The sequence below is a fragment of the Antechinus flavipes genome, chromosome 1 (genome assembly GCF_016432865.1).
Source record: "Antechinus flavipes isolate AdamAnt ecotype Samford, QLD, Australia chromosome 1, AdamAnt_v2, whole genome shotgun sequence".
Lineage (NCBI taxonomy): Eukaryota > Metazoa > Chordata > Mammalia > Dasyuromorphia > Dasyuridae > Antechinus > Antechinus flavipes.
This window is the reverse complement of record NC_067398.1, coordinates 512202111-512227954: the sequence shown is the minus strand read 5'-3', so window position 1 is coordinate 512227954 and position 25844 is coordinate 512202111. Positions and strand designations below refer to the sequence as shown.

Below are 25844 nucleotides of genomic sequence, written 5' to 3'. Positions count from 1 at the left end.
GTTTTTCTTCCTAGGTTATTTTTACCTTCTTTCTAAAGCCAATTTTTCTTGTGCAACAAGATAATTGTATAAATATATGTACATATATTATATTTAACATAGACTTTAACATGGTTAACATGTATGAGACTGCCTGCCATCTAGGAGTGGGGTGGAGGGAAAGAATGTTGAAAAATTACTCATGAATATGTTTTATCAATAAAAAGCTATAATAATCAAAAATGAATAAATAGATAAATTGTTGACTGATCTCTAGCCCCACATCTCCATTTGCTTTTCCAATATCCAGTATGAGTCCCAAATGAAGTCATTTTCTTATCTCCTCTCTGCCCCCCACCAGCAGTTTCCTGTTGTAAAAGGCAACATCATCCTCCCAGTCCTTCAGGCTTGTAACCTAGTTGTTATTCTTTTTATCCTTGACTCCTCACTATCCATCTCCTTATCCAAATTGTTATCTCGACCTATCATTTCACCCTTGTGTATCTCCAGATATAGTCCTTCTCTCTTAACACTGCCAGCACTCTGATACAAATCCTGCTTCCCTCAAGTGTCTCCCTATTCCAATCTGTGTTCTATTTAGCCAACAAAGGAATATGCCTAAAGTGTAGGTCCAGTCATGTCACCACTTTACTCAATTATCTCTACTGATTGCTTGTCTTTTCCAGGATTAAATAGAGTCCTTTATTTGGTGTTCAAAAGTCTTTCAGAATTTAGCCCCCTCCTACCTTTCTGATCTTCTTGGACCTTATACTCCCCTTACTTCATATACTCTTTGATTCAGCTATTCCATGATACTTTTTCTCCTGGCTCTACACATTTTCTCTGGCTGTCTGCCATTCCAGGGTGGACTGTTCTTTCTCCTCATCTCTGCCTCTGGCATCCTTCAAATCCCAACTAAAATCCTATCTTCTATAAGAAGCCTTTCCCAACTGCTTAATTCTAGTACTTTCCTTCTTTTATTTTCTGTTTATCCTGTATATAGCTTCATTGGTAGATATTTATTTGGGAGTAGCTAAGTGGTACAGTGGATAGAGTGCTAAACCTAGAGTTAAGACTTAATTTCTTGAGTTTAGATCTGGTCTTAGATACTTAGATACTGAGTGACCCTGAGCAAATCACTTAACCCTGTTTGCCTCATCTGTAAAATGGGCAGGAGAAGGAAATGGCTAGCCACTTAAGTATCATTGCCAAGAAAACCCCAAATGGGGGCAATTAGGATGGCACAGTGGACAGAACACCAGCCCTAAAGTCAGGAGGATCTGAGTTCAAATTTGGTCTCAGACACGTAATACTTCCTAGCTGTGTGACCCTGGATAAGTCACTTGACCCCAAATTGCCTCTAAAAAAAAAAAAGAAAGAAAGAAAAAGAAAACCCCAAATGGGGCCACAAAGAGTCAGACACAAATGCAATAATTGAAAAACAGCAGCATATATGTTTACTTGTCTCCCTCATTAGATTGTGAGCTTCTTTTTATTATTATTATCATTATTATAGCTTTTTATTCACAAAATATATGCATGGGTAATTTTTCAGCATTGACAATTGCAAAATCTTTTGTTCCAACTTTTCCCCTACCTCCCCTCACCCTCTCCCCCAGATGGCAGGTTGACCAATACATGTTAAATATGTTAAAGTACAAGTTAAATACAATATATGTATACATATCCATACAGTTATTTTGTTGTACAAAAAGAATCGGACTTTGAAATGGTATACAGTTAACCTGTGAAGGAAATCAAAAATGCAGGCAGGCAAAAATAGAGGAATTGGGAATTCTGTGTAGTGGTTGATAGTCATATGCCAGAGTTCTTTCGCTGGGTATAGCTGGTTCAATTATTACTGCTCTATTGGAACTGATTTGGTTCATCTCTGATTGTGAACTTCTTGAGGGCAAGGTTTGTCTTTTGTCTCTTTTTGTATCCCAGAGCTTAGCTGAATGTCTGGCACATAGTAGGCAATAATAAATATATATTGACTAAGTAGAGGAAACCACTGGTCTAGACAGTATGACTTTTTATCCACTTAGTTTATTTCCTATGGATTTTTAGGCAATTTTCTTGTGAATAATATTGAAGATGTATTGTATTTCATTCAACTTTTTTTTAATTATTATTTAGAAGGGACCTTAGAGATTGTCTAGTTCAATTTCCTCATTTTACCCAATAAAAAACTGATGACAGAATTTAAACAATATCAAAAATTGTAGATGGCAGAACTGAGATTTATTTAGATCCCTGTCCTATGACTCCATATCTAGCATTCCAATACATTAACTGCCTCATTCAGCCTAATATCTTGTAAAGAAGGAGAAATTGGGTAAATATCAAGCACCTCAACCATTGTGCAGGACGTTCTCAGAAGTTTTGGAAAACACTTTTGGTGAGCTTCTCTTCCTTTATGTTTTTCAAGCATTAAATAATGAGGATCTCTGAACATATCATTATATTTATCAGGGAATTTTATTATGAGGAGCCATTAGATCTCTTTTTTGAGACTTCTGTTCTTCAGTGAGCTTTTTGCTTTATCTTTTTGTAATCAGCAACTCATAATATTGTAGGGTTTGGTTGTCTCTTAGTCTTTCAGTGAATTGTTTGACACGAAAATTGTAGTCTGCTGTGTGGAGAATTTGTTGTAAGAACCTGCCTGTTCTCTTGTTTTTATCAGTGATACCCTTATTATATGTGCTCACCATTTTATAAAGCTTTTGTAAAAACAAAAGGTAGTGTGAGTTTAATGTTCTCTTAATTATCTTTTGGGAGGGTATTAATATGAATATTAATCATGAAATGATTTTTTTTCCCACATTTTTAAAAAATTTATTTATCTGAGGTTCTAAATAAAGTAATCTCAATGCTTTCAAGATTGTATTTCTTTAGCATTGTTGTTCTTGGTGGATACTTAATATAATTCACCTATTTTTCCCAATTTTTTAAGTACTGTTTCTATTACTTTGCATAGTACATTAGAGACTGTTTCTTTTCCCTTTGGCTTGGTAGTAATTGCAATAGATCTATAATTTTATCAGTGTGGTTATTATAAAAATCAAATTGTAACTTTTGAAATATATTCCTTCATGTTTTCTAGCTCATTCTTATTGAGGATAGTTTATTTAATAACTAGCAAAATAAGTATTTTGTTATGTACAATATGAGAATTTTGATTATTAAATTATATTTTTATTATTTTAAGGAAATTCGAAATCAGTCCCATGACTACCCTCATAAAGTGGCGAAATCTCTAGAAAATAGAAATCGAAACAGATACAGAGATGTCAGCCCATGTAAGTACTTAGGGTTTGGGGGGAGGGGGTAAAAAGTACAATTGGACTTACAGTTGTGGTTGAGAAGTGGAGTTAGGACTTATAAATAGTTAAATGTAAATAAAAAATTAAAGCAACAGTGATAACGTATGTGTGATTGGAAAAAATTACCTGAAATGGATCAATGGGGTATATTGGGTATTCAGTATGCAGTAAGTAATAATCAAAGTAATCCAATGTTTGATAAGCATAAAGGTCACAACTAAGAATATCACCATTTGACAAAACTGCTGAGAAAAACTAGAAAATAGTTTGGCAGAAACTAGTTATAAACCAACATCTCATACCATATACCTAGATAAAGTCAAAATGGGTACATGATTTACACAGAAAGGATGATTAGGAGAGCATGTAATATTTTACTTGTCAGATCTATAGATAAGGGAAGAATTTATGACCAAACAAAAGATAGAAAGCATAATAGGATATAAAATGGTTAATTTTGATTACATTAAATTTAAAAGTTTTTGCACAAACAAAACAAGTATATCTAAAATTAGAAGAAAAACAAACAAGAAAAAAACTTGAGGAAATTGTTTATAGTCACTCTCTGATAGAGCTCTCATTTTTCAATTATTTTTAAAAAATGAGTCAAATTTATAAGAATACAATTCATTTCCCAATTAATAAATGGTTAGAGTTTATGAACAGGTTTTTCTTTTTTAAAACAATCTCTTTGGGATACATATCTACTAATGGTATTGTTGGATAAAAGGAAAAGGATCTGCTCGCACAAAAATACTTGTAGCAGCTTTTTTTATTGTGGCAAATCATTGAATTTTGAAGGGATTTGAAGGGATTCTCATTGGAGGAATGGCTGAACAAGTTGTGGTGTATGGTTAGAATTGTGATACTGTTGTACAATAAGAAATGATGAGCAGGATGCTTTCAGAAAAACTTAGAAAAATAACATGAACATGGAAAACATTTTACATGACTTATACATCTATGATCAGTATATGTATAACCATAACGCGTGCATGCGCGCGCGTGCACACACACACATACATATATATATATATATATATCATGGCAGCAAATGTTTACCCCTAATCAAATTGTTTACCTTCTCAATGAAGGTAGCAGGGAAGAAGGAAAAGAGAGAATTTGGAATTATAATTTTAAAAATGAATGTTTAAAATTGTTTTTACATCTAATTGGGGGGAAAATAAAATATTCAAAAATAGAAGGAAAAAAACTACTTGAAGTAACATTTAATTTTGAAGTGAATTTAGCAGATAATTAGTCTACTTCTTCCCTGAATTAGTTTATTCTGATTGAGACTGTTTCTTTTAATAGATACGCTTAGGCTTTTTGATATGCTCCCAGTTGTTTAAAGTTTTTATTGATGAAAACTCATAACATTTTCATTTGTTTAGTGTGCCATTTTTGATTTTCCTTTGTGTCCTTCATTCCAGAGCATTGTGCTTCTTAACCAGTATTAAAGATTTCATTCCAGGTGAACCAATTAGTTTTATACCTTGTTCCATGACCACCAAGAATATATAAAAAGAATAGACTAAGAAGAATGTATTATGAATCCAAGAACTTTTATTATGTACATCTTACTTTTTTTTGATTCAATTATCAAGCATTATGTCCTCTCTTCCCCTCCCCCCCCAAAAAAAAAGGGGGGGGGGAGTCCTTATAACAATACTAAAGCAAAACAAAATCCCTCACTGATTCTTTTGCAAAACCAAATTTATCTCATTCTGTATATTAATTCATCTCTCTTAGGAGATTAGATGGGCATTTTTCTTCATGGGTTCATTGGAATGATAGTGGTTAGTAATTGTATTGATTAGAGTTCTTAAGTCTTTCAAAATTGTTTATCTTTACAATGCTAACTTTATAAATTTGTTCTCTTGGTTCTGCTTCTTCATTTTGTTTCAATCCTTACAAGTCTTCGATTTCCCTGAAACTATCTTTTCATTGTTTCTTTCAGCAGAATAGAATTGAAATTATTTTTATATTATAATTTCTTCAGTCACTATCCTAGATAATTAACAGCCTGTTAGTTTCTAGTTTTTTGACACTAAAAAAAAAAAGATTTGCTATAAATATTTTTGTATACATAGGATCTTTTAAAAAATCTCTTTGAGACTGAAGGTTTAACATGGTTATTCCTAGGTCGGAGGATATGCACAATTCAGTGACTTGGGGAGGTTAATTCCAGCCTGCTTTTTAGACGTCTAGAATAATTTATAGCATAACCGAGAGCATATCCCTTTCAACATTTGTCTTTTTTTTTTCCTTCAAACTTTTTCTCATTAGTATGAAGTTGAACTTAAGAGTTGCTCTATTTTGCATTTATCTAATTAGTGATTAGGAATATTTTTCTTTTTTAAAATAAATTTTTTTCTTTTTTCTTTTTTTTTTTTTTGCATCATCAAAATTCCTTCCAGTATCTCTCTTCTTCCCAAAGTCATCCACTAAAACAATGACATTTTTAAAGAGAAAAGAAAATTTAGCAGAACTTATCAGTACCTTATATCTGAAAATATATGTAGTATATCATTGGATTCCTTTGCAAAAGGATAATTGTTTTCTCTCCCTCTCTCTCTCTTTTTGAAACCATGCTTTCTCATTGTAATGTTTCAACATTGATTTTTGATTGTTACGGTTTTTTCAATTTATATTGTTGTAGTCATTGTGTAAATTTTTTTTTTTTGTTCTGCGTCAGTGTATGTAAATCTTTCAGTGCTTATATGTATGGATCATATTCATTATTTCTTATACACTCTTACAGGAGTGTTTTTTCATGTGCCAAGAGAACTTGGATTTCTTTCTGTGAGAACTTTATCTTCATATCATTTGAAATTAGTTAAATAGCTCTTATTTTTATAAATTTGAATCAGTTCTTTATGTACCTTGAAAATGAGGATTTTATCAAAGAAATTCCTGAAAGTTTTTTTTTCTCTTCTAATTGTATTTGTAACTTTCATTTTTAAAAATACATAATGCATTTAACACATTAGTTCAAAGCTTTTTGCTTGTCTTTTCTCTCTGTTTCCTTTTGCTATTCTCCTCAGTGTAATTTTTACCTTCTTCAGTTAGTCTTTTCTTTTGTGGCACATCACAGTGAATATTTCCATTCATTCTACCCTGTCCCACTTTACCCTCCTCTCTTTAAAAAACCAAACATGCAAACAACTTTCCTCCTGTAACAAATAAGCAGTCAAGCAAAATAAATAAACGCACTGATCATGTCAAAAAATAAATATCTTATTCTGTACCTTTAGTCTACTTTGAGGAGGTGGATAGCATGCTTCATTACAGGGTCTCTAGAATTGTGGTGGGTCATTGGGTTTATCACTGTTCTTTCAGAGTTGTTCTTTTTTCAGTTAACATGTAAAAACAGTTTTCAGTACTCATTTTTATAAGATTGTGAATTTCAAATTTTTTTATGGGTACCAGTCTTTCCCAGGAAGTTCTTTCCCTAAATTGCTTGACCATGATTTTGGATTATTCTCTCAAGTGAGTGATGAAATGGCCTTTAATGGGGTATTTACAATTTTCTCTTTTTAAAATATGAACATCGAAATAGAAATATTCCAGTACTCAAAGGAAAAAAGAACATGAAACAAAGACTTAGCAACAATTTATTTGTTGAACATACTAAAAAAAGGTCTGAATATAGAGATGAAAGGCTCACATTATTAATAATATATATATTTCCTGTATTTATTCTCTGACAGGGAATTTGCATTGCTCAAAGGAAGGACGGTACAATTTATAAAAATTCTATGAAATAACTATACATATAATCATGTTATAAGAAAAGTCATAGCAACAACAAACAATGCACTATGAAATGAATTATGGCAGCCATAATTTTAAAATTTTTACAACACTTCATTCCTTTAAAAAAAAAAAAAGCCTTATTTAAATGTCTCATTTCTATATACTCTCTTGCCCTCTATCTTCATTCAGCAAGCATTTTATAAGAATCAACTACATTCTGGGCTTGCACTTGATACTAACTGAAGATAAGAAGAATTGGGGGTAAAACAGTCCTTGCCCTCAAGGATCTTAGATTTTATGGGGGGGAAACAACATAATCACATATAGGTAAACACAGAATATTGTAATGTCCAGGAGAAGAAGCTGCTCTGTTAATAGTTGAACAGGGAATCTAGAAAATAGTGGAAAATAGGGAAGAATATATTGGAAAGTGGCAGTGTTGGAAAGAGTGGTAGAGATTTGACATTGAAAAAGTGGTCCAAAATCGGGTTGGACAACATTTTAATTTTGTGCTGACAAATATTGAAAATAAAGGTACACTTCATTTCATTTTCATAACTCTGTGAGGTAGCTATTTTCATCTCCATTTACAGATGATCTCTTCCAGCTTTAAATCAATAATCCTATGAGAAACTGAACTATAGATAGTAAGACAGCCAATCATCACATAGCTAGTTGAATTTGAACCCATTTCTTCTTGACTTAAATCAAAAAAAGTTTTTGTCTTTGTATTTCTAGGTTATACAATGAAGGCACTTAATAAATAGTTATTGACTGATTCATTTATGTATATGGCTATGCTATCCCTCCACTGTAGAAGATAAAGTTTTGGAAAGAGGTACTGTTCTTTGTCTTGGGTTCTGAATCTAGAGTACTAGCTTAGTACATGCTTGTTGGGTTGCATTGCATTAGATTGAGAAGAAAGAAGTAAAAATTGAGATTATTAACCTGGTGACAGGTAAGATGATAGCAGCCTTGAAAGAAACAAGGAAGTTTGGAAGAGGGGCAGATTTATGAGAGAAGATAACTTTTTTCTTATTGGGAGTTAAAACAGAGAGATTGACTGGACACATAGATTTAGGAATCAACCACATAAAAATGATAATTGAAACCTCAGGAGCAAATCAGGAGGGAAGTATGTAAAGAGATGAGCTCAGGACAGAGTCTTAGGAATCATTTACATTAGATGAACAGGGAATAGTAATTCAGTGGAGAGTGAGAAGAAATAGATAGGAAGAGAACTTGGAGAAAATAATAGATAAATAAATAAATAAATGAAAATTAATATAGGGCAGCTAGATGGTGCAGGGGATAGAGCACCAGCCCTAGAGTCAGGAGAACCTGAGTTCCAGACAAGACACTTAACCCCAATTGCCTCATAAAGGGAGGGGGAAGGGAGGAGAGATTATAAAAAAAAGGCATTTAACGTAAGTAATGTCATAGAAACTAAAAGAAAAGCTTCCAGAAATACATTCAAATAGAGAGGGTAGTATATGATATAAATTCAATTATTGGGTCTTGAGGTTAAATTAAATTTCTTTAAAAATACTTTTAATTCCTTAAAATGGTATGTAATTTATGCAGTATTTTATTTCAATTTAACAAATATTTCTTTCTTCCAGTCTCTTTCCCATGAAAAAATCAGATTCAGAAGCTATAGCAAACAAACTCAGCCCAGTAAAACAGCTATGAAATATGAATGTTTAATCTTTATTTTATCTTGGCCTTCAAGTTTTAGTTATAAGTATAAATCTTATTTTCAACTTCTAAAAATAGAAGAGAAAATAAGTACATTTTATAATGGGCATCATACTGAGTGAAATTACCAAAGGAAGTAAAAGAACTTGATTTTGACTATTGAAAGAGGAAACTAATCTGTCTTGTCAGCTGAGTTCAAGTTTAAAACTAGTCATTTCTTGACAAAAGGAACCATTTCTCAGAAAATCTAATGTTGTGGGGGATGGGTTTCAGAAGTTTGTTTTATTTTTAAACAATCTGCAACTTGAGGGTTAGTAATATAGCATGTTTCTTTATGGTACTCACAATGAGTACTTTTAAAAACCTCAGTGACAAGAGTTTAAAGTAGTTGTCATTTAGAAAAGTTGTTACTTCTGTGACTGATGTTACTAGTTGTTGAAATCAGGCTTCCTGTGGAAGTGTGGTTTTGGTTGTTTTGTGATATGTAAAGCAATAGAGTTTGAACCACCATTTCTGTTGATTGCATTTTTCTCTGTTCACAATCTTTTTTAAAAAGAGAATTAGAGAAGTTAATATAATGATGAACAAATATTCTATTTATGTAAAATTCTATTCATTTCACAGAGAATTTGGGAGAACCTGTCTTGTTAATTCCCTGTTGAGTTGCAAAGGCCAAAGGCAGACTAAAGTGTGGAACAGAGAAAGCATTTTCTGGTTATTCTTGTTTACAAATTAAAACTTATTTTGGAATTTATTGCTAGGACAGTTGGTAGGTAGTACACTGTAGGTAGATTATTAAGAGAGGAATTGGTGTAGGCCCAGAGAGAGGACTGAGTGTGGATCACAACATAGTATTTTCATCTTTTTTGTTGTTTGTTTGTATTTTGTTTTCTTTCTCAACCTTTACTTTTTTGATCTGATTTTTATTATGCAGCATGATAATTATGGAAATATTAACAGATTGAATTACTTGCTGTCTAGGGGAGTAAGGAGATGGGGAAGGAGGGAAAAAAATTTGGAGCACAGGGTTTCACAAGGGTGAATGTTGAAAATTTTCTATGCATATGTTTTGAAAATTAAAAGCTTTAATTAAAAAAAGGAGTATAAAAAAAGGAATTGGTGTAGGAGGAATTGTAAGAATCTAGACAGACAGTTTTAAAGAAAGGAGTTGGCATTTTGGAAGTAGAATTTTTAGATACTTAAAGTGTTGCTATTATTTAATTGGAGAAGTGACATTGCCCTACTTTTATTGTTAAGTCTGTGCTGGAAATCATGAATCATACACTCATCATTTTTTCAGTGTTCATTTAAAAGACTGGTAGTTTCACTTCTTTTGAAAATGGCTGTTAAATTTTGTGGTGTTGTTTAAATAAGCCAGTCATTTTTTAAGGTAGTATGCCATTGTAGTTAATGTTCCTTCCTTCCCCCCAGAAAAAAACTCCTTCCCACTTCCACTACCAATTTGAGTCCATTTTGATTCCTTAACTTTTTGTAAATTACTCTTTTAAAGGCATTTTGCAGTATCATAATATATACACTTAAAATTTTTTTAAATGAAAGAAAAAAGTCATTTTGATCTTTAGACACATTAAATATGAAAGCTCTCTCCATCTATTTTCCCACCCCCAAATGTTCAACTAACTAGAGATTATTCCTAGAACAGATTTTCAATTAGGGAGTAGATTTTAAATAGATCATTTTTAAAGGATTTACTTTCTCTTTTAAAAATTTGTCATCTATGAAATCTTTTAAGACTGTATTTTGGATGTTCTATGAGAATACCTTTGGTAGTGTTGTGACCATGATATAAATAAATTAAGTAAAGGACTAGTTGGACGTAGTGAGATTAAGTTGAAATGTGAACATTTCATTTTTATAGTTTTAAGATGATATTAATTTAAGAGCTTTTAATTGGGGAAGAAGCATAGAAATACTTCTTTCCCCATTTCTGAAATATAGAGAGGTCCAATTGTTCACCCATTTCATTAGTATTGGTAAATTTAAGTATATATGTGCTAACTATATAATGTGACTGTAGTATCATTTATTGAATTTTTCCTATTTGGAGTCTTTTATTTTGTACCAACTGAATTGCTGTCACAGCAGCGCAGTTGATACTGCTTTACTTGTTGTGTTCATGTACTTTCTGTGCTTGACTCAAGGAAACAAAGTCCTTTGGTGCTGTATTTTAACAGAGCTTTGAAATTAGAGTTTATTTGGCATTATAAAAAGACATTTTCATATATTTCCTGTTATAGTGAGCTAACTTTCTGGGATGTGTGGTTTTTATTTTGTTAATTGTGTCTCTTTTCCAACATAATAAAGCAGTTAAAGGGTGATTAAACTGTTAAAAAAAACAATGCTTGCTGACCTCATCTTTCCGAGAACACTAGTATGTGTGATTTACTATAACAAGATCTTAGTTTTTCCTGTTGGCAAATGACATGTAATATTTACAAAGGTCTTGGGTTCAGTCCAGCAGAAACATCTCAGATAAATTGATATGTGAAAGTAAAACCCGTTAGCATTTTCTTTTCTTTGGAGGTCTTGTAACTAGAAGATTTTTAGCTTAAAAATATATATTTTAACTATAACATGGATTTATTTGAGGACAGCTTGTAAACTAGATTATAAAATTGTTGTATAAATGATTTTCTGTAGAATTAAGCCAAACCTCAATTAATTTCATTCATATTTTCACAATACCAATTTAATTGTAAGTATCTGCAATTGTATTTTCAGGATTGCAGGATATCTATTCTGTTCTTTATGTAGATATCTATAATCTGTTTTAAAGTTATCTTGAAATGACTTTGTATGTAGACTATGAATGTGTCTTTTAGAAGATGGTTTTTTAAAAGTCACTTCTCTTAAATCTTTCTCCCTTTTGTACTTAGAAATTAAATGAAGCAAAATTTTGCCCATTCTATATCTAAATTATCCTAAACCTAGAATCAGTGTAATCTGATTTTAAGGAAATTTTATTTTGCATAAAAGGGACAGCAGTTTATACTTAAACTGTAAAATATATTTATTTAAAAATTACTTTCAAAATGTCTTTTTTAATATCCATCAATATCCCTCTGTATTTCTCTTCCTGCTTTCCTTCAAACCATCCCATATGACAAATAACTTAAAAAAAAAGAAATGAGGGGCAAAGAAGAAGAAATCAAAACCATTTTTTAAAAATCTGATAATATATGAAATGTTCCAAACATATGAGACCCATTAGGCCCTTTTTCCCCACCTCTGCAGAGGAGTGAAAGGAACTATCTTCACATATTTCTTCTTTAAGGCCATACTTGTATTGAACCATATTTTACACATTGTGAAACTTCTTTTTCAGTTTGTTGAATCAAAAATAGGAATAATCTAGATTTTAGCTTGAGGACTTTTCTTTTTATGAGAAATTATTAAAGCATTTCAAAACAAAAATACATCTTTTAAAGTATGTCATAAGTAAGGACAGTTTCTCCTACAAATCAAGTCCTAACCTTCTTGTAGCCAAATTTTTTTCCAAGCATTTCAGTCATTAAGCAGAATTTATTGCTCCAAAGTAAGTATTTTGTTTCTAATAAAGTATTTTATTTTATTGTACTATAGCATTTCTTTTTTTAAAAAATTAAATTATTTTAAGTCATCATTAATGATTTATACAACAATAAAAACCATTAACTTGATTTTTGTTACCTTTCTAGTTACTAAAGAATTAATAAGAGGATAAATTCATAATAAAGTTATGGCTATTTCTGAGGAAATATAAAATATTCTGGAGTAATTTATGGTTTGTCATTTTGTTTTTATTTGTAGATGATCATAGTCGTGTTAAACTGCAAAATACTGAAAATGATTATATCAATGCCAGCTTTGTTACCATAGAAGAGGCACAAAGAAATTACATCTTAACACAGGCAAGTAATATGGTGCTGAGTAGTTCCATGCAAATGGAATTTTATAGATTCTGGGTTTTTTTTCTGTCTAGGAAAAAGTGTACTTTGAAATTAAATATAATCGTCTCCATTAAATACAAGTAGATTGTGTTATATTTTATTTATCAGCTTTGCTTTGTGGCTTGCTAGGTCTGTATTCTGCTAATAATTACTTGCTCATTTGATAACTTACATGCTTTTTGTTCTCATTTTTACATTGTTTGAAGTATAGCAAGGAAGTCCTTTGAAATCCTTGTTTCAAGGAAGGTTGGTTCATGTTCTGTATTATCAGAGAAAAGGAACTGCTTGTCCATTACAAAAATTAAGTTGCTAGGAAGAATTGAAGTAAAAGGGGAAGGATCAGATAGAAGAAAATTGGATGGTGCCTTACATTATTTTTATGAAATGAATTTTCTGTGTATCTGATATGGCTATTCACATACAAATGCATTTTTATTTTAATTCCACTATAAATCACATTGGATTACTCACCTCATTTATTCTTTGTTAGAGTAAATCAGAATTAAACTGATATTACCTTTAGTTAATGGTTAAATATTTGGTTTAAAAAATCTACAGTACTGATATTTAGAATAATTCTTCCCAAGTTATTAGTATATTGAATTAAAATTGCTGTAGTTTTAGAAATTAGTCATCAAGGAGCAGTTAGGTGGCACAGTGGATAGAGCACCAGCCCTGAAGTCAGGAGGACCTGAGGTCAAATCTGGCCTTAGACACTTAATACTAGCTGTGTGACCGTAGGCAAATCACTTAACCCTAATTGCCTCAGCAAAAAAAAAAAAAAAAAAAAGAAAGAAATTAGTCATCATTTTGTAAGAAAATGTTCTTTCTAACCTTGCTTTTGTATATAATAACCAAAATTAGAATATTTAAATTACTTAATATTCACTACACAATAAATAGGTGGTGCAGTGAATCAAGTGCTAGATTTAGATTCAAGAAGATTTGAATTTAAATATAAGCCCAATCACTTTTTTTGTTTGGTAAACCTGTCTAGTTCTTTAGTTTTTTAGCTTCAATTTTCTAATCTGCAAAGTGGAGATAATAGCATCTATATCACAAGGGTATGGTAAAGACAAAATAATATTATAAAGAATGTTTTTTTTTTTTTATAAATGCTAGTTATGGTTAATCTATATTTAGTGTTTTTTTTATTATGGTCATCTGTTGTAGATCATCTGTGTAGTGCACATCTTTGTAGAAAATGATTCATGTTCTCAAGGCAAATTGCAATGGAAAAGTTACTAAAGCATTCAGTGCTACCAACTAGTAATAGCTTATAAGTTTGTGTCTTTGGTAAGATAGATTTGCTTATGAATTAATATAGTAAAGTTTAAAAATTAAAATTTAACTTGGCATATTGAGTTTTTATTATTTTTGAAGAACTTGTTTTAATTTAACTTTTTAAGACATAATTCTTATATTATCTATTAGACTAGCCACGCTATATTATCTCAAGTCAGATTCTTCAGAACTGTATTCATTGTGAAAGTGTTGGCAATAATATTAATAGATTATGCTAATTACCTTTGTAAGCATATTTTTCTATTCAAATCTAATAGTAATCATTCATATATTACATCAGGATATGTGTATATATGATGAAATAAAAATATGTATTTAAGTAATACATTTTAATAACAAACACATCAAATAAGTTTGATAGTGTCTGTAGCATTTCATACTTAAATCCCCTCTTCTACAAAGAAGGAAAGAAATTACAATTTTTTTCAACATTTTTCCAACCATGGCTGTTATTTTAATTACATATGGTTTAATTTCCATTTGTATTATTATAATTATGTATGTATGTGCTTTCCATTCCCTCCGTAATGTCATAATATAAAGAAAATTTGAATTGGGAGTGTTCAATTTCTGACTTCGTTACTTATCACCTATGTGACTCCAAGCAAATCATTTTATTTCTTTGAGCCTCAGTTTCCTCATTTGCAAAATGAGCGAGTGTCAAAATGAACTTAGTAGTTCTTTTCAGCTCTAGATGTCCTATTTGTCATTTTGAAAAAGGAGTCCAAAGGGCATATCAATATGAACTACTAATGATGAAATTTCAAGGAATGGCAGAGACTCAAGCTTTGCCTTTCTATATCCCAAGGTCACATTAATAACTTCTTCCCCCAGGATCACACAACTAGGAAGTGTTAGGAGATCAGATTTGAACTCAGGTTCTCCTGACTTCAGGGCTGGTACTCTATCTACTGTGCCACCTTGCTGCCCCACATTAATAATATCTTTGACTACCACATCACACTGTTGAGTCACTGAGTTTGCATTCCACTAAACACTCCCATTTTTCTCAGTTCAACTTCTCTCCCTTCGTGTTTCCTCCTTTTTTTACATGAAATTTGCTCAGGTGCTAAACTTGACATTTATCACTATTAAATTTCATCTTCTTAGAATTTAGCTCAGTGCTTTTAGCCTGTCAAGCATTTTTGAATCTTGACTCCATTATCCAGTGTATTAGCTATCCTTTCCACTTTTGTATCATCTGCAAATTTGATCCATAGCATCTCTATGCCTTTATTTACATCATTGATGAAAATGTTAAATACCACAGGTTCACAACCCTGAATTACTACATATTGGAGATTTCCTGTCATTTTGACTTTGGACCATTAATAACTACAAGATGGTGCTACAACTAGTTCTAAATATTATTTTCATAGTTTAAAACAGCTTTGCTAAATCTGGGTAAATTATATTCATAGCTTTCTTCTAATTTAATAATCCTCATCAAAAAGTAAATTATAATTTGGTGTGACATGTTCTTTAATTCTAAATTTCTTAAGAAGTAGGAATGGAAGAAAGTTATACATGAAACTTGAGTACATCTTGCTTTTTCTTTAACTATATAATGAATTTGTAATTTTCCTTTTTTTCTCCCCCCTTAAGCAATTGGGGTTAAGTGACTTGCTCAGGGTCACACAGGTAGGACATATTAAGTATCTGAGGCTAGATTTAAGTTTAGATCCTCCTGACTTCAGGGCTGGTGCTCTATTCACTACACCACCTAGCTGCCTCTAGCACATAACTTTCAAAGGTGTCTGTGCTGACTTCTGACCTTCCATGTTCTATGATTTCAAATATTTCTTTTCTATTTTCTTTCTTCTTTTTTTACAACTTTATTACTGTCTCCCTTCCTTAACCCAGTGGAAAAGAAAGAAAGAAAAACAAAACCCTTGGAACAAATTTACAGAATTAAGCAAAACAAATTCCCTGGTTAGGTCTGTCTGAAAATGTCATGAGTAGATTGCTTTAGTATCTTATGACCTTCTTGATGAAACCATACTAACTTTTGTAAATCACTTCATAACCAAATTTTCACTTTTGTAACAAAAAATATTTCATAACCTTTAAAGAAAATTATTCTAAAATTTTATTTTACTGGGTTTAGTAACCTATAGTTTGCAGGATTTGTTCTTTTCCCTTTTTTGAAAATAAAAACCTTTGTTCAATCTTGTGATTACTCCCCTTTCCCATGATTTTGCAAAATCATTAACAAGAACTCATCAATTACATTTGTTAATTTTTCAGCACCAAAAGATAGTTTATATGAACCAAATGACTTGATTTCATTAAGAATGGCTAGATAATCTCTTATTGTCATCATACTATTTTGGCTATCAGCTACCTGCTCTGTATTTTTGTTCTGCCATTCCATAGTAAAGACCATTTATCCTTTGCTGAAAAAATAGAAACAAAATAAAGATTTCATTAGCCCATTCCCTACAAAGGTTTTTAACTCTTCTTTGATCTTTTTTCTTTCCACATGACTAAAAATTCATCCTTTTCTGTTTTCCTTAGCCTTTTTCATCAGCTTCAGCCAATGCTCATTATTTCTGATAACAATAATTTTGCAGGATTGTGATCAACTCTCTTTTTTTGTTTTGTTTTGTTAAAGCTTTTTATTTTTCAAAACATATGAATGGGCAATTCTTCAACATTAGTCTTTTCAAAACTCTGTGTTCTAATCCCTCCCTCCTTCCTCCACTGTAAAAGACCACAGACAATGGGGGAACTCTGGATGAGGTGTAAGACCCTTCAGCCCAAAGGAAACCTGCTAACAATGCCTGGTTTGGTTCCCCATCTCCCCTAAGGGCTCTTGGCTTCGCTGAGAAGTCAGAAGGCAGTGACAACCTGTGTTGTGATTGAAGCATAGTGATATCAGCTGGTAAACTATATATAATATCAAGTTGTTTATGTGGTCCTACGTACTGCTCAATATATACTTCGCACATGCCCAGTGTTTTGGTTACATAAGGGTATGAGGGTATAAAAAGGGGAAAGAATTGGGAATAAACGGACTCCATATTTACACCATCCTCGGGAGTTTCACCACATCACTTCTCCACTAAGCATATTGTAGTCACCCCAGCATGGGGGCTCTAGAAAGCACAGTACGTTTTGTCATTCTTAACTTGGGGACTCTAGAAAGCAGGACAGAATGCCCCACTCCCTCCCCTAGATGGCAACTAGTCCAGTGTATGTTAAACATGTTAGAAATATATGTTAAATCCAATATATTCATATATATTTATGTAATTATCATGCTGCACAAGAAAAATCAAATCAACCCAGTAAAAAAGAGAGAGAGAAGCAAAATAAAATGGAAGAAAACAGCAACAGAAAGAATTGCTCCACATTTAGTTCCACAGTCCTCTCTCTGGTGTAGATGGCTCTCTTCCTCACTGAACAATTGGAACTGGTTTGAATCATCTTGTTGAAGAGAGCCACATTGTGACCAACTCTTAAAGTTACCTTCTGTATCTGGCTTTATTTCCATTCTCTGTACATTTCTTTTTAAAATTTAAATTTTTGATGAGATCTCTGTGTGCATTTACCTATGTCTCTTCAAATAAATAACATTTTTCCTCTTCATTGAAGTTTTCTTTTGTCTTCAGAATTTTGTTTTTGAGCATCTCCATCCCATTCCTTCTGAGCTGAATTCTGCTGAAAAAATTTTTAGTCCATGGCATTTTACCTTTTTTTCTGTTACCTTTAAAATCTGTTTCTATAAATCTAGGTTGCATGTCAGATTATGCTCCACATTTTCTTCCCTCTGTCAGGAATTGTGGAATGGAGTGAATACTTCCCTCCAAAGATTCTCTTTATTTCAATCCCATCCTGTGGATCCCATAGTGAGAGCTATATTAGAATTTCTCCTCTTTTGTTCATCTATTTTTTGAAGGAAGAGGAACCTTAGTTATCATTTAGAATATTCAAGTTTATTCTGCTTCATTTTTGGTAGAAAACCAGCTCCAGATGTCTGAATAATTGAGGTCCCTCACCACTGCTATGACATTCCTGTGTACCAAACTATTACTCTCACCTATTTCCTTTTTTCTCTTTGAGACTTCTGTATTGTATTCATATGACAAAGTATCTTCAGTTTGCCCTTCCTTTAACCTTACCTAAATGTTCTCTATCTTCTTTTCTTCCCACTTAGGTTCCTGGATTTCTTCATATACATATGCCATTTTAATATATAGTACTATTCTACCTGTCTCTTTTACTTAATGCTATTTCTTTTGAATAAGATTATACAGCCATAGTTATCTATTAGCAGAAAATCTGTAGCGTACCAGATTTTTACACCGGTACTGGCTGAAAGTTTTAAGTAAGCTATAAACCTATTTCCAAAATTGATGTAATGTATAATAACATCATCTTATGTAGATTTCCATTCATTATGTAAATAATAGTTGTGGAAAGCTTAAAATCTGATGCTATAATTAAAAAGAAATTGTCTAGTTTTTTCAGGACTTGTACCAATATAGAAGCTCTTAATCTGTCCCCCTGAATTTGTTCTTTTATTGTTTTGATAACTGTATTTCAGCATAATTGATTTCATTTATAATCATGTATTTTATTTTATGCATTTAAAAACATTTTTCTGAGAAAGGATTCATACTATAACCAAACTGTCAAAGGGGCGTCCATGATACAAGTAATATTAAAAAGTCCTACACTAAAATCATAAAGACTTTGAAGCCTGGAGTATAAGGCTTTAAAGATCATTAAATTACACACTCGTGTTTTATAGAAAATTGTGACATTAGGGGACAGTTTTTGATCAAAAGTCATAGCTAAATTGTTGATACTAGAATCCAGGGGTTTTCTGAATCCAGTTTATACTATAGCATAATCCTTATTAGTTGAAAAATATACAGTAAAGTCTTACTTTACATTTGCAATTTTTGACCTTTGCTCATTTGGACAGTTATCAAGGTGGGAGAAAACAGAAGTATAAGGATTCTTAACTCTTCTCCTCTTTGAATAAATTCAGTGAGCATTTATTGAGCACTTGCTATCTGTCAGGGTACGTGCTAAAATGCATGCAGTACAAAGAAAAGCAAAAATAGACCCCGTCCCTCAAGAAGCCCACAATTTAGTGGGAAAGACAACATACAAACAATTTTGTACAAGCATGATATATATAGAATCAATTGGAGTTCATCTCAGACAGAAGACACAGATATTGAGGAGGAATGATAAAGGCTTCTTACAGAAGAAGTTCTAAAAGTTGAAGGAACACAGAAAATGGGTAAAAAGAAAGGTAATGCCACACCTGAAAGAGACAGCAGTGAAAATGTCTAGAGATGGAGTGTTTCTTTCAAGGAATGGCAAAGAGGGCAATAAATTGTAGAATATATAGAAGGAGGATAAGCTATAAGAATAATGGAAAGGCAATGTGTATTTTACAGATTAATGTTTTTTATAATAAAATTGAGAAGCTTAGAGATATTTTCATAATCTTCTCTTGTTCTGAATATCATTTGTCTTTCAATCCAGATTTAATATCTGAATTTTTTATTATCTATATAATCATAATTTTCTTTTTATGCCAGCTATATACTGAAAGTAGCAGTTATTAAGCCGAACATGATTCAAAACAAGTCTTTATATTGCATTCACTTTGTTTTACTACTTTATTTTTTATACCATTTCTTTTTTATTTCCACAGGGTCCACTTCCTAATACCTGTTGTCATTTTTGGTTAATGGTATGGCAACAGAAGTCCAAAGCAGTTGTTATGTTAAACCGAATTGTGGAGAAAGATTCAGTAAGTAACATTTATAATTTAGTATAGCTACATTTGTACATTGTCATTATAAGTGCTGTCCCAAGTTGCTTTTGGTGCATCTGCTTACTAGTTAGCTGTCTCTAATTGCTTGAGGATAGTAATTAGGATCTTTCCAATAAGAAGAACTAATATATCCTTTTCTTTTGACACCCTAAATTCTTAAGTAACAAATACAGGCCATTAATTAACCTCATAGGTTTAAATATAATATACTAAGTAATAATTAGCAGTAATGCATACTTAGCTCATAGCTTTAGAGATCTTAAAAGTCCCTGGGCTGGATTTTAGTCCTTTGTTGTCTAAGTGTTAGGAAATTTATGATTGATTTTGTAAAATGACTGTTGCTCTGTTTAAATTATTAATGGCTCTTAGCTGATGGCTTTTAAAAGTTAGGCTTTTAGATAAGTAACAAATAGATTATACTTAAATGTAATCTAATTTCATTACTATCAAATACTGGGAGCTAACAAGTTTTTTTAAAAACAAGCTACTTTTCTACATTCTTGGGTATGTGATATAATAAGGAATTGTCACTTTATTGTCAGTAAATCTATTTTTTTGGACAATCTGAAATGTACTCCAAAGACTCTTGGGTTTTATGATTTTCAGTATAAGGGGGGAAAAGTGTTCAACAAATGTTGCATAGATTTCAGGCTTTTTGTTTAGAAATTAAATGTTAAAATAACATTAACAGAGTTTAATTATTGAGGTTATGATTAGAAAGCTTGATTACATTGAACAAAAACTTAAGATAATGAATCATGTTGAAAGTCTTTTCAGGATAACCATCGATGTTTAAAATTAAGTTAACACATCTCAGTATTTTAATATGTTGGACCCTGAGCTTATACAGTTAATATATAGAGTAATTCTTTGAGAATTACTATTATATCCCATGCTATCTAATTTGGTGAACCTAATAGTAGTAGTGTTCTAAGGTTCCAGCTTATATATATAAGTGTTATTACCTCATTAAAGAGGGTTTTCTTAGACCAGAAAATGTAATATGATGCTGCCTACTTTCCAGAGCATAAGTTAGAACAAGGGGTTTTCCTCTTCAGGAAATGAGACATACAGAGCAGCACAATATTTATATTTACAAGCATTAGGTAAGAAATAGAGTAGTTCTGGGAGTGTTTAGCCATATTTTTCATTTAGAAGGCTGTGATATTATTCATTAAAAACAAATTACTAAGATAACTAGATTGTCCTTTTTTAGGACATATGAAAGCAAAAACATTTTGATTATTGAGTCAAAAGCATATTTGGATAGTTGCCAAAATCTTAGTCTGTCTGCATGAAAATAAATTGTTTTGCACATGTTTAACATGTATGGGATTACTTGCCATCTAAGGTAGGGGGTTAAGGAAAAGAAGGGAGAAAAATAAATAAATACAAGGTTTTACAAGAGCAAATCTTGAAAACTGCATATGTTTTGAAAATAAAAAGCTTTTTAAAAAATTTTTTAAAGAAAAAAATTCTATATTGTCAAAATACAGTTTCTTTTATCTCACTTCTCTTACATCTCCTTTTACTCTTGTTGCAGTTGACACACTTACAATGTAAAAATGCAAGTTAAACCAGATCAAGCACAGGGTTGATTTTTTTAATCCTAAATGATTTCTCATGAGCAGCATAAAAATCTAGAAGGATATAGAATAAAATCAGGAATAAATTTTTAGACCTATCCTAGGTACTTTAAAAATAAAGCCTTTTCAATATAGTATTATAACTACCTTCCCCATCTAGAATCTGTTAAATTTGTAAACATTAAAAGTATAAACAAATGATATTAAAAATATCAGCCATCATGATTTTATGGATCATAAATAGTTTAACTATTTATCATTATTTTGCTTTTTCAAAGTAAAATGTGAGGGTCCTTATTAAAGAAAATTTCATTGTGTTGAAAAGCAGTACATTTTAATAGCAATATTACTTGTTCTGCATGTGGCTTTCAAATGACTCCTCTTAAATGCAGTCGTGACATTGGTTTTTTGTTTGAGTCTGTATTTTGAAAAGAGGTTCTCTTCTCTTAAAATGATTTTTTTTAACATATTTTTTAATTTAGGTAAAATGTGCACAATATTGGCCAACCAAAGAAGACCAAGTGATGCTGTTTGAAGAGACAGGATTCTGTGTGAGGCTAGTGTCAGAAGATGTCAAATCATATTATACAGTACATCTACTAAAATTAGAAAATATTCACGTAAGATTCTTCACCCTTCCTCCCATAATATGTATTTATTCTGTCATAAGTTTTCATAGCAGTGTTTTTGAATTATGATTGGATATCTTCTTATACCATGTGTTATTTTTTGCTTTTGTTATTATGTATGGTATCTTCAAATTGGGTAGAAACATAAGCTAAGCTTTGAGAGTGCTGAATGGATTTTATTTTTTTTATTTTTTTTTTTGAGCTCAAAGTTTTCAGATCTGAAATATTTTTGGCAATAATAGCAACAAGCTATTCATGAATGTAACAAAACAATTGTTTATAAATAATGGAATATCCTACCATGTGATCCTTTATCATACTTAGAGATTAACTAGAATGAAGTTATAAAAATAGTGAATTTTTTCAGCATATAGTTAGGCAAGACCATAATAATGAAATTCTTACCAGAATACAAAAAATTTGTTTTCATGTTACTTCACTGTTGTGAATAGCTGGTTCATTAAACATGTGCTTTTATAAATAACTAGGATTCAAGACAACCATTTACTAAAGGATCTACTTTTTCTTTTTATCTTTCTCCTTTAATTGGTACAATCTAAGAAGAGGATGAGATGAAAATCCTTAGGAGATGATAATAAAAACTAAATAATAGTAACAGAAGGGAAATATCATTTACTATGCAGATAATATCTTTACAACTAGAATTTAAGAATGCATTTATTATTTGAAATTAAGAATTTCTGTAATATAGTATTTAAAAATAGATATTTTCAAATAAAGTAGGGTAGTTAGTGATTCCTAATCAGCATTTTATGATTAGCAAAAAAAAATTTCTCCTAAATAAAAAAAGAAAGTCACTAATCACTTATGAGGGTCTTGCTATATAGAAGATGAAATTTAAAAGCATGCATTTTAAATTTTACCCTCATTTACCAACCAGATATGAAAATGTAATATTTGGTTTTTATTCATTTGCCCATCTCTGTATATAAATTTCAACTGTATATCCAATTGAGAGTTGTTGTCAGTAACTGTAATAGTTATGTGTAGGCCACATTCGATTCATATGAAATGGGAATTCCATTCATAAGCTTGAAATATGGTACCTCATTTCATAGAACCCACAGTACCAATACCTTCCATCCCTCAACATTTTTGACTCCATGGACTTCCTTATGGCGTAATGCTCTTGAGGTTCCTGTGGTCCCCCAAAAATTGAAATATTCAATGTTTTAATTTTTTATTCATTATTTTGGAATTATAAATAATTTATATAAATTTCATTTATTTTCTAATCACCGATCACATATTTTAACCATAGTTCTTCTGTATCTATAATTAATTTCTAAGAGCATCATTGAACTGGATAGTACAGTATTGTTGCCAAAAATGCATTATAATTATCTAATACATCTCTTTAGTTTTTGTTGTTATTATTATTCTTGTTTTATATTTAACTTTCATTTATTACAACTGTACATGAGATCATTTTATTTTTACATCTTTTTAATGGTTTCTTCTTTATATTTGCCCTTCTTTCCACTTTGTTTGGATGTGACTTTATGCTCAAGAATCTTTTTGTAATCTTTGTCCAGCTTCAGACTGGTGATGACTACTTTACTAGGATGAATGTGCACACAGACAGTTGTGCCGTTAGCTTTTTCTCATAGCACATGCTCAGTGTAGATGATGTATTTCTTTCTGTAAACCTGGACTACCTTGCCAATTTGCTGATCTTTGTAGTTTCCATGAACCACCTAGACCTCATCATGCTTCCCAATGAGCATGGAACAGACATTGTATTTTTATTTCAGCTCTTTGGAAATAGGGAGGACATGGTCTTCCAGCGAATATGGAAGGGCACCTTGAAGTGTCTTTTTCGGTTCTTGCTTTCAGTCGGAAGTCATGAAGAGGTTGAACTTCATTTTGGCTAAACAAGGAAGGGAGGGAAGAGAAGGAGGGTAAATAATAACTTGTGTCTATGACTCTTCAAGGTTTATCGTGCTTACCTCCTAATTGTTCTTGGGGATAGTGCAGATATTAAGCTCCCTTTTATAAAAGACCAAACTGAAACTCAGACAGGTTTAAGATCTGACTATAAGGCAAGTTCATTCTGGAATTTACCAAGCCAGATCTTTTTCTTCCTCATCAAGCAGTGCTTTTGTGTTGTATCTCACTTAATTTGCTAGCTAGAATGTTTTTGGAAAGTTCATTTAGCAGGAGGTAGTTATAAATGGGTTGCTTTATTTTTCTGAACCTTGTTTTTTAATTTCTAAAAGAATTGTTTGCATCATATTTGAACACAAATGAAAATATCATGACTTTTGTAATTATTTGTTATTCTGAGTGCCCACCATTTGACTAAAGTGCTAATGACTACTTAAATAATTGCTATACCAGTTTTAAACTAAACTATACTGTACTGTATTATACCATACTATACTACTATGCTAATTTTACTTATATTACTAATATCCAAGAAGTGTGACTGGTTTTTATGGCAGTGAATTTTAGAAATTACATGTGTAATCAGTATATTTAGTATATTTCAACATCTTAGCTCTCTTTGAATAGGTCAAGTTTAGAGCAAAGTATTTTTCTTTAAACTTTCTCATTTTCAGTTTTTCTTTGTCCCCTCTTATTTTTTTCATAATCCTGTTGGCTGGCTTTAATTTAAGTTCCAGGAATTCTATTTTAATAGGAACAACATTGTATTTTCCTGACTTAGGAAAATACACTTTCAATGTGTTGAAAATACATTGATTTATTGAAAAGAGGAAGGGTTACTGATTTATATTAATACATTTTAGATTTTGATACAGAAATGTTCTGGCTATTCCTTTCCCCAGCAGTGCCCTTAACCTATTTTTCTATGTATTTTTCATTACTTAGTTTAGGTTTCACTTTAGTATCAATACTATATTGACATTTATAATTTTTTAGATAATTTGGCATTTTCATGTCTTCCAGTTTCCTGTGTCTTGACTGTATGCTTTATTATCCAGCACAATCTGAGGCAACATTCGTTCAGTGATTAAGACTAGGTAAGAAATGAGAGGAAAAAAATCAATCTGGGAGAGAAAGACCCTCAGGATTTTTGACCAAAACCAACAGTTTCTATTTACATTCATTCTGGTCCTGATCTATATCTTGCCACTGGACTCAGATGTTTCCTAAGAAGAAAGTGAGACGCTGGTGACTTTGCCCAATCTTCCCTCTCTTAAATACAATTCATTTGCATGTGCTGGCATCATTTCCCTGATGTCATGATCCTTTTTATGAATGAAGAATAAGCAACAGCACAGTATTTAATTTATGAAACAAATAGTAGGTGTTCATGAACTTGTTGATTAAAGTGGAATGTGAAAAGGCTTTTGGTATAAATATATTCAAGTATTTTTTTTAGTGTAGCTTTGAAGATAATTTGCAGAAAATATAAATTAAAATAATATCAATATATCAGTTCAACAAACAATTTTAAAGTACCTACTTAGCTCAAGGCACTGGGGAATACAAAGCCAAAAAATAGGATGGGTATAAAATGTAAAACTAAAGTTTTATATAATGTAAATAATATAAAGTTCTATATAAATGTTAGCTATTGTCAATATATTGTAGTATAGCTGATAAGTACTAGAAGTAGAGCTAAACTCAGATCTTATGGCTTATTTTGATAATACATAAAACTCTTTTTTGTTTTTTGTTTTTTGTTTTTCCTCCTGCCTCCAGTATACCTCTTAAATGAATTTTTATTGTCGTTAGCCTTATCTTATATAAAGTTGGCACAGTGAATAGAATGCCAAACTTGAAGTCAGGAAGACCAGATTTTGCCTAAATATTTAATGATTGAG

At 31.4% G+C, this 25844-nt stretch overlaps 1 protein-coding gene and 1 pseudogene across 3 annotated transcripts in view; one reads left to right on the top strand and one right to left on the bottom strand.

The window, feature by feature from the left end:
* PTPN2 (protein tyrosine phosphatase non-receptor type 2) overlaps positions 1 to 25844 on the top strand; it is a 94965-nt gene that overhangs the window by 20871 nt on the left and 48250 nt on the right. For all 3 annotated transcript variants that reach the window (XM_051970497.1, XM_051970498.1, XM_051970496.1), the window contains exons 2-5: positions 3191 to 3281; positions 12573 to 12673; positions 19695 to 19793; positions 21886 to 22023. In XM_051970497.1, the coding sequence (XP_051826457.1) occupies positions 3191 to 3281; positions 12573 to 12673; positions 19695 to 19793; positions 21886 to 22023 (429 nt within the window). The remainder of the gene's footprint in view (positions 1 to 3190; positions 3282 to 12572; positions 12674 to 19694; positions 19794 to 21885; positions 22024 to 25844) is intronic.
* On the bottom strand, positions 23490 to 23918 carry LOC127544044 (60S ribosomal protein L26-like; annotated as a pseudogene).